At 42.2% G+C, this 9,501-nt stretch overlaps 1 protein-coding gene across 1 annotated transcript; it reads left to right on the top strand.

Annotated features, from left to right (window-relative positions):
- The first annotated feature begins 5,542 nt into the window (after nt 1–5,542).
- htr1aa (5-hydroxytryptamine (serotonin) receptor 1A a) lies at nt 5,543–6,823 on the top strand. The gene has a single exon (XM_073466865.1). The coding sequence runs from the start codon at nt 5,543–5,545 to the stop codon at nt 6,821–6,823; it is 1,281 nt and encodes a 426-aa protein (XP_073322966.1).
- Nucleotides 6,824–9,501: the final 2,678 nt, after the last annotated feature.

The raw sequence follows: 9,501 nt of genomic DNA on the forward strand, positions 1-9,501 counted from the left end.
GGACATTCCACACTGTTGACAAAGACAAAGTCCCCCTGGTGAGCCCCATTACAATAGGTGCACTGTTCATGGCCTCACTATTGTCCTGTGTGACCTATAGAAAACACACTGCTATGGAACCACTGAATACACAAAAATAAGGTGAAAAAACCAGAGCCACCTTTTTTTTCACGTCCACTAGCATAGCGTCAGCTTTTTTTTCACTCTGGGGTGAGTGATTGTGTGTGTAGTTTTCATGAAAAATATAATTCCTCAAACGAATTATGAACAACTATCACTTTACTTGCCCCTGAGAAACTGCTAGACTCAAAGAAAGTCTACAACCACTTTTACAGCAAGATTAGTGTTTTTCACATTGCCAGGAGAAGAGTTTGCATGTCTGTCTTTTCCCTGTGTGTCACGTTCATCTCCACAAATGTGGAGGAAAAGCAGGGAGCAGTAGAATACCTCATCAGACTACATCCAAATGATATTAAAACGTGTTTTTAAAAGTCTTAATCACTCAAACGCTGGATTAAACACATTTTTTTTTTCAACAGCTGGTAATGGAAGTTGCTAAGGAGTGAGATATCTTCCTTCTTTCTGGTCTTTGTTGAGAGTTGCACATGTGCCGTACACATCAGGCAGCTCACAAGAACAGAAGCCGCTAAACAGTGGTGACTTTTTTTTTTTACATCTTTTACTTCAGTCACTCTTTCAAGCTCGGCGCCAACTGAACGATGTTCAAGCTGCTTCAACAGAGAGAGTTTTAAAAGTGTTAACAAGCTAACAGCCTCAGTTCAGCACATGTGACCAGCGTGGTCACCCGGGTGTTGTGTTTACATCACAGACAATGAGAGCCAATAAATACCCATGACTACTGCAATGCCAGGAGTAAATGCCGATTATACACATTCACACTGAAGACAAAAGCCAGATGTTAGCAGGTAGAAAAAAGTTCTGCACTGGGTCAAGCACAATAATAAGGTAATACTGAAGTAAACATCAGGTCCTCTTTAAGGATAGGGCCTAAAAGAGGATGTTACTGATCAGCAGTCTGAAAGGAATCTGAGGCACCCTGATAATAATTATTACAAATCCTTCACTAAATCAACTTGTTTCAAGTCAAATAGTCTTCATCACGGCACAGCAGTTATTCCCTGAAGAACATTTTAATGTATTTTATTACAAATGTCAGGATAACCTGTTCAATAGCGGTTTGTTCTGACAGGCTGCTGTATTGTTTCTTAATAGAAAATCTGAGGAGGAGGAACAGAAGATTCTTTGTCTGAGGATAAAAACTCAAGAAAAATATGAAATCCAATATTATTATGGGCTCGGTTAGGTGAACTGTTCAAAGTCATCATTTTAACTCATTACATGCATTTTTATGACTTTATATAACAGATATGTAGGACTGAAAGGGAAAGTTTTATATCACAGTATACATTAGTCATGCCACTGCTACTGAAATGACTAATTGTGGAGAATGGCTTGGGTGGGTGCTTTGCGTCATTTTGCAGGCCTTGGTCCTTGATGTGAACTTTCAGACTACACTGAATAACATGATAGCACATTCTGAGCATAATGTGAGGAGCCTCTTAAACAGCATTTTATCTGGGAAAATGTTTCGGGTGAGAACAGGACTCCTCCACATGACAGGGTCACATAATAAACTCCAAGTTAAGACTCTCCACAGTGAAAACACTACAGAGACCTTGTCTGCACTGAAGAGCATATTTCCAGTGAACTGAGAAAACCTGAAGACAGAAAAGCTCAGAAGAAGAGAAAAGAGAGAAAAGTAAACCCAGCTCATCTGAAGGACATCTGAACAGAGACAGGTGAGTGAATGCACTTTACATGAAGCTTAAGTATTCAATTAGTTTTGAGTTTAGCGATTATTTTACACATTTTAAACACATGATAACAAAGTGATTAAGATGTTATTTAGTTAAGTAAATCATCAGAAGCAGCAGCAGTGACTGGGTTTCAGTGTGAGCCGGTGGACGGGTAGCATCTGTTGACCTGTCAGAGACAAGATAAAAACTTTACCGCCAAAATATTTCAACAAACAATAACCAGATAGTCCATCAAGTCTGGTGACAAGGTCGAAGCCTTCACCCAGAGCTCTGTGGACCAGTCTCAGTCTGACTCTGACTGTCTCCAAACTGATGTTGATGGCACCAAATCAAAGAAGAGCACTGCTTCATCCACTTCGTCCGCAAAATCTTCTCAAAGGTAAGAATGCATTTAGGTGAAAAGTGAAGGAAGACCACTTTAAGTGCATAAGAATAGATTAGACTAGATAAGATGTGTTCTGTCAGGTTGAGAGACCAGCAGAGACACTGTGAAGGATTCATGATGAGCTGTCTCAGTCATAAGTCAAAGGGAGGGAGGGGTAGGACATCTTCAAGAAGGACTTGTTGTCCTTGAAGATGTCTTATGCCTCATTTTGTTAGTTTTGAACTTTTCTTCTGCTTCCTTTCCTTCATTTTCTCAGTAATCTGAAAGCATTGGACTCCTTATATTTCCATCCGTCTGCATCTTTGTGTTGTTTTTCATGAATTGTTTAGTGATTAAACTTTTCTAGACAAAAGTCAAAAGTCCATCTGATTTTGACTTGAAGACGTCTCCTGAATATTATCTTGTTGTTGAACTGAAGACGAGTATTTGCTTTTTTGTACAGACGTATTTTTAAATTTTTTTACCTCCCCAAAAGAATGAGAGGAAGATGAAAAAGGCTCCAGCAGAGAATGAAACCACGCCGCCTCCTTTTTGGAAGCAGCTGCTTCGCTGCTGCAGCCTTTTGCTGTGATGACTAAGGACCAGGATCAGGACCAGCTCCAGCCATTGGCCTGATGATTACATGATTACACCCAAAATGTAATTTCATTTTATAAATTAATAAATATAATAAATAGTTGTTAAAATGCCCTCAAAACAGATGTGTTGTGAAATGAGGTTCTGGGTTTCTCAAAGATTACCGAGGTGTATATCTTCCAGAAAATCAAAATGCTTAGGAATCCTACTTGAATGCTCAATAAAGCAGCGAGTGTTGACAAGCATAAGTTAGCGTTGGCAGCTCTGACTTGAGTTTGATCACACTTTACACTTGTGAAAATGTTACTTTGGTGTAAACATGGCTTAAAGGCTTTATCTGGTTACATACTCATTTTAATCTTGAGGCTCATTGCAGCATCAGGGTCACTCAAGTTCAATGAGCATGTGAAGTTTGGGTGTCTTACAAGATCTGGATACCAGACCCAAAGATGGCATCTATTCAGTCAAGAATTGCTCTCTTGGCACAGAAGCTTAAAAAAGTTACTTGCTTCTGGCTTTACTTCCAGTGTCATGTGAGTCCTTAAACCTGGGAATAAATTAGCATTTTGGCACTTCTGGCTCTCAAGTCAATGTGTTTTTTTTTTTTTTTAATGGGTTTTTCGGATAGATGCCTTAAATAAGGTCTGTGTTAAACACAAGCTTAAGAGATTTTCACATTTTCCTCAATACATCTTCCTCACTTCTGCATATCTAGGGACGGGCATGGCAAATTAGCTTCAGCTATGAATGCTGTGGTGTGTGACATTACATTATGTTGCCTGCACTCCTATATAAATAAACATGAAATAAATAAATCCCATCATCTTCACCTTCAAGTGTCAAACATTCATGACAGAGTTATAATTGACCTAGTTTGCAGCTCAAGGTGCCCTGCCAGCATTCACAGACGTGACGTCTCCTTAAAAGTGTTGGTCTAAGGGGAAATGCTTATTGGGCAACAGGGGGATTTTTTCACTGCAGTATTGCGAGTGGCCAATGGGCGGAAATTAAAGCAAGGCTGTTGAGGTCCAGGTACCATCATACATCCATGGTGTTGCTTTTGTAGCTATAATGGAAGGTAAAAGTGGTGTGGTGTCCATCCTTTCAATCATTTTGATGGTACAGTGTCTCATGAATTACAAGAGCCCCTCCTCCCCCCATCACTGGTTTCTGCACTATGTAACTTCAGTGAGAGGGTAGGATCACAGCTTCACATACATGTTTGCTGCAAGACACAAGTTTTAGACACATAACATTGTTATGTCCTTATGAGTTTTGTTCGTAGTTAGCACCTACATCACGTCTGACAAATTGTTACACGCCTGGGATTTGTGTTTACGACAGTGGTGTTGCACTCAGAAAGTGTGGGGGGCGCCAAAATTGCCAAAATTGCCAATTTCCACATAATGTTGCTTTAATTGGTTATGGTTATGCGTTAGTACCAGGAACACATTCTCTATACACTGTGCATGTCCAAACTAAAAACAAGAGGTCATTTGAATGGTTCATTTTGTTATATTTTAGTCTTTCTTTCCCCCATTTCATTTCAACTCCAGGTCAAATTTTCATCCAAACTCAAACCTAGAATAAGTAAAACTCTGCAGCACACCCCTCCCTCCCTGCCTCCCTCAGCTCTACATGAAGGGAGCATCTTGTTCTCCCTCACCAGCTGCTTTTACTCCACCTGCTGACATTATTAGTTGGCAAACGCAACTATTGTTCTCCACGGAATCCTCCCCCTCTTCTCCTTCTCCCCCCTGTCTCTCACATAGAGTTTGATTCTCATCTCTTCCATCATCTCCCTCGGCAGCTCAACGCCTCCCTCTCAGGATCTTTAATAAGCCTTGTGCTCAAAGTCCCGGCAGAGGTGTCCGCCATGTGTTGCAGTACCCGCTGTGGGCAGCAGATGGCAGCAGCTCTCCTCTCTGGACGGTCGTGGCGCTGTCCCTGGTCCTCAAACTACCTCTCGCTCAGAACAGTGAGGGCTTGTTACCTCGCTCTCCATCCCGGCTCGAAATGCACGATTTCTGTGTGAACTTATTGAAAAAAAAGAAAATCTATTTGAGGTCTTAATAATAAAGCACATGTTTCAAGTGAGATTCAAACCAAAAGTTCATAAGAAGTAATGAAAAATTAAGATATTGTATCGGTTTTCTTTGCAATCTCGCATTTTTTGTAAAAGATAACTTTATAAGTGCTACTCCTGACTGATACCTGCCCTTTCAGATGTAAACTAATAAAAACAAACAAAAAAAAATCCACGAAATGTCAGATTCTGTGAGTAAGGAGTAAAAAATAATGAGATAGAAATGGACAGGAGAGCTCTGCGCCCTCATCGGCTGTCTGCAGTGAAAAACGGAGCAACGAGGAGAGCAGAGGCACAAAACTCCAGGGCGACCTCCACACGGTCTGACGTACCCGAAACTGCTCGTATAAATGAATTCACGGCGTCACCGAGCTCAGATGAATTCGCAGTGCCAGTGAGCGCACCCGGCTGTCAACACTCACGGGCTACAACACACACAAACCCCCCCTCTATCTCTCTCTCACACACACAAACTCACAAACACGTCTGCGTCATGCGTCCTGAGAGCGACGGCACGAACGCGGTAACTCCGATGGACCCCGGTAAAACGCACAGCAGCAGCAGTCTGCGGGGCTGACTGTGTCCTGCTTATCTGTCCAGCTGCGTGTCCCCCCCATCACTGCTCTGGGAAAGTTGCGCTCTGAGTGTGCTCGCATCATGGATTTTGTAACAACGAGCAGCAACGACAGCAACGCGACCAGCGGTTACCCTGACGGGGTGGACGTGGTCGCCGACTGGGACGCGGGTGAGAATGGCACGGGGTCTAGGTCTCTACCAGACCTGCAGCTGAGTTACCAGATTATCACCTCTCTGCTCCTGGGGGCCCTCATCCTCTGCTCCATATTTGGCAATGCGTGCGTCGTGGCAGCCATCGCCCTGGAGAGATCTCTCCAGAATGTGGCTAACTACCTGATTGGATCTCTGGCCGTGACTGACCTCATGGTGTCGGTGCTGGTTCTGCCGATGGCGGCCCTCTACCAGGTTTTGAACAAGTGGACACTGGGGCAAGAGATCTGTGATCTATTCATCTCTCTGGATGTACTGTGCTGCACATCATCCATCCTGCATCTGTGCGCAATTGCCTTGGACAGGTACTGGGCCATAACAGACCCCATTGACTATGTAAATAAACGGACACCAAGGCGAGCTGCGATCCTGATTAGCGTCACCTGGCTAATTGGTTTCTCTATCTCTATTCCGCCTATGTTAGGCTGGAGAAGCGCCGAAGACAGGGCGAACCCCGACGCCTGCATCATCAGCCAGGACCCGGGCTACACCATCTACTCCACATTTGGGGCTTTTTACATCCCTCTCATCCTCATGCTGGTCCTGTACGGGCGAATATTCAAGGCCGCTCGGTTTCGGATTCGAAAGACGGTCAAGAAAACCGAGAAATCAAAAGTGTCAGACAAGTGCTTGACTGTGTCTCCGGCCGTCTTTCACAAGAAAACCAACGGGGAGGCCGGGGGCAAAGGCTGGAAGCGCGGGGACGAGTCCAAACCGAGCTCTCCGTGCGTAAACGGCGCGGTGAAGCACGGAGAGGAGGGCGAGTCGCTCGAGATCATAGAAGTTATCAGCAACTCCAAGACGCACCTGCCTCTGCCCAACACTCCTCAGTCCTCGCATGGCTACGAGAACATGAACGAGAAGAACTCGGGGGCGAAGAGAAAGATCGCGCTGGCCAGGGAGCGTAAAACGGTGAAAACACTGGGGATCATCATGGGAACTTTCATCTTCTGCTGGCTGCCCTTTTTCATCGTCGCGCTGGTGCTGCCTTTCTGTGCAGAGAGCTGCTACATGCCCGACTGGCTGGGCGCAGTCATAAACTGGCTGGGCTACTCCAACTCTCTCCTCAACCCCATCATATATGCCTACTTCAACAAAGACTTCCAAAGTGCTTTCAAGAAGATTATAAGATGCAAATTCCACAGAGCGTGAAGACATTTATGTTTACTTAAACTTGGAGTAATCAAACGGACAGCAGGAAAATGTTTACTGACTGTATAGAACAGCAAAAAATAAACACAGACTCATTCAGGGACAGTCTCTCTTCGGCCTGTGTTGGAGGAGCGTGTAAAAAAAAAGAAAAGAAAAAGAAAATCCAGGGTCACTGATGAAATGAGACAAGACGGGAACTTTCGCTCTTAATGTACAAGCCTCATGTTTATTCAGTGTTGTAGCTACAGTATATAGCCTTTACGCGACGGCAGCCATCGTTGTATTGCCATGCAAGACGTGTCATGTGCTGATTCCATGCATTTTAACCATGAGACACGCGGGGGTTTCCGTCTTACATCACCGAGCTTTGTAGCACTGAAAACAATAAAAGCAATCAAAGTTTGTCATTGAGAAATACGAGTCCATTTTTGTTTGGCTCAGGGCCACAGCTTCACCTGGGACCTGTCTAATTCATGCATTTCCATGTAGATCGCAAGGAATAAGCCCTTACAGTAGCTTTAACAGGCTACACTCATGATGATGATGATGATGATGGTGGGGGGTGATATCAGGTTATCAGTGTGCGGTGTGTGTGTGTGTGAGGCCCTACAGCAGAAAATGGGTGCCAAACAAACCCTGCTGCCTATCCATCAAATCCATCTCAAAGCTGGAATCAAAAGAAGATGGGCATTTTCTTTTTTTCTAAAATGGAGGCTGGTAATGCATCTATGATATGTTCTCAATCTCTCCCCCACCATCCCATCTCTCTATTTCTGACTCCCAGTATGTGTGTGTGTGTGTGTGTGTGTATGTGTGTGTGAGTGTGTGTGTGTGTGTGTGTGAGAGAGAGAGAGAGAGAGAGAGAGAAAGAGAGAGAGAGAGAGAGAGAAACAACAACAGACTGAGAAAGAGAGAAAAATCAAGAGAGATCATCAAGCATTTCTTTCTCCCTATATAAGATTGTCATACAGTAACATTTCCCATACAGGCCTATAGTGCTTTGAGTGCTTGAGAAGACAGTGTGTTAACATCATATAAATCAGTGCTAAATTTAGCACACACACACACTCATGATAACACATGATGTAGAGGGATGCTCAGGCAAACAGAACAGAGAGGAAACCTCCTCGCTGTGCGGCCGCTCTCATCGATCAAACAAATCCACTTACTGTAGATGGAGAGATAAGGAAGGTCAGGTATCAAAAGAGGAAAAACAACTTTCAGGAAGAAGACCCAGTGAGGGCTATATGGCTCGTTGTCATGGCAACGCGTCAAGCCCAAGGCATCATGGGTCGGTCAGAGTGGCAGGTACAGACACGGACAGACCAGGATGTGAGACAGTGGAGAGGGGACACCTGTGGGGTGCAAACAGCCTCTGGAGGGGTGGGCTGATACTGAGCAGGCTGCACACAGTAACACAGCATCGTCTGAATCATGTATCTCTACACATATGGTGAAAAAACTGTGTTATGAATCATTAATTCTGTGTGCACTCAAAACTCATGATGACATAACATAGAGTCTGACAATTTAGTTTAATTTCACACAGAAAAGTAACTCAACGTCCTCGTGGTGGCTGCAACTAAATCATTTTCATTACTGATTTGTGGGCAGATTATTTTCACAATTAGTCGATTAATCGTTAAATATCAAAAAGTTAAAAAAAAAAAAAAAAGCTTATCCCAATTTTCTCAGAGCCCAAAGTGACATCTTCAAATTGCTTATTTGTCCCACCAGTAGTTCAAAACCCAAAGACTCCTCATCTATCATAAAAGACAAAGAGAATTCTTTACATGTAACAAGCTGGAACCAACAAATTGAAATTTTAAATTAATCAAAATAGTTTGCAATTAACTTTGTTTCAATCCACTCAGTGATTTATCATCTAATTGTTGCAAGCTTTTCGCCTCTGTAGTATTAAAAAATAAATAAATAAATCATCAATAAATATAATAATAATAATACAAATAATAATCATGAATACAATAAAAATGCCTAATATAATTAAAATAATAAAATAGTTGATCAAATAAACACATATTTATTATTCATGTAAAATATATATACACTGTAAAATGTGTAAATGTTTTACCAATGTTTACTTAATGTTTTTAAGTGAAGTGACTTTACTTAAAAAATAATCAAGGAAACCAATGACCTCAAAAGTCAAGTAGACTAATCATTTTAAGTTGTTAAAACTTCTTAGCTTGCACAACTTAAATGTAATACTTCTGAGGTAATCAGTTTGAATTAAAGTTTGAATTTTCTTAAAAGTAAATTCAACTTTAAAAATGTACAGTGTACATTTATTTCATGAGTACAACTGTATGATATTGTCGGTCCTCAATCAACTATTAATTTATTAATTATGGATGCCTAAAGGCCCTATTTGTAAGAAAAGCTGATTTTTGAGTCTCATTCCCGGGGAAAGTGTTGGGAAACCCAGAGGGTCCTTATATGACAAGTTGGTATTGAGACAAATCTAAGAACACTTAACACTGTTCTCGGATCTGCTAACAGCTACATTATCAGTCATTTATTAAGTGGATTTAAATGCTTATAAATGTGAAAAGCAGGGGGTAACAATAAAATGTGCCATAAATGGCGCTCAGAGCACTCCTCCAGTCGCAGAACAATACAGTACATTTCTTAGACCTTAATCTATTTAAAAGAAATAA

Source organism: Pagrus major, chromosome 5 (genome assembly GCF_040436345.1).
Source record: "Pagrus major chromosome 5, Pma_NU_1.0".
Taxonomy (NCBI): Eukaryota; Metazoa; Chordata; class Actinopteri; order Spariformes; family Sparidae; genus Pagrus; species Pagrus major.

Coding starts and splice junctions, on each gene's coding strand:
- htr1aa (XM_073466865.1), top strand. CDS start 5,543: ATGGATTTTGTAACAACGAGCAGCAACGACAGCAACGCGACCAGCGGT.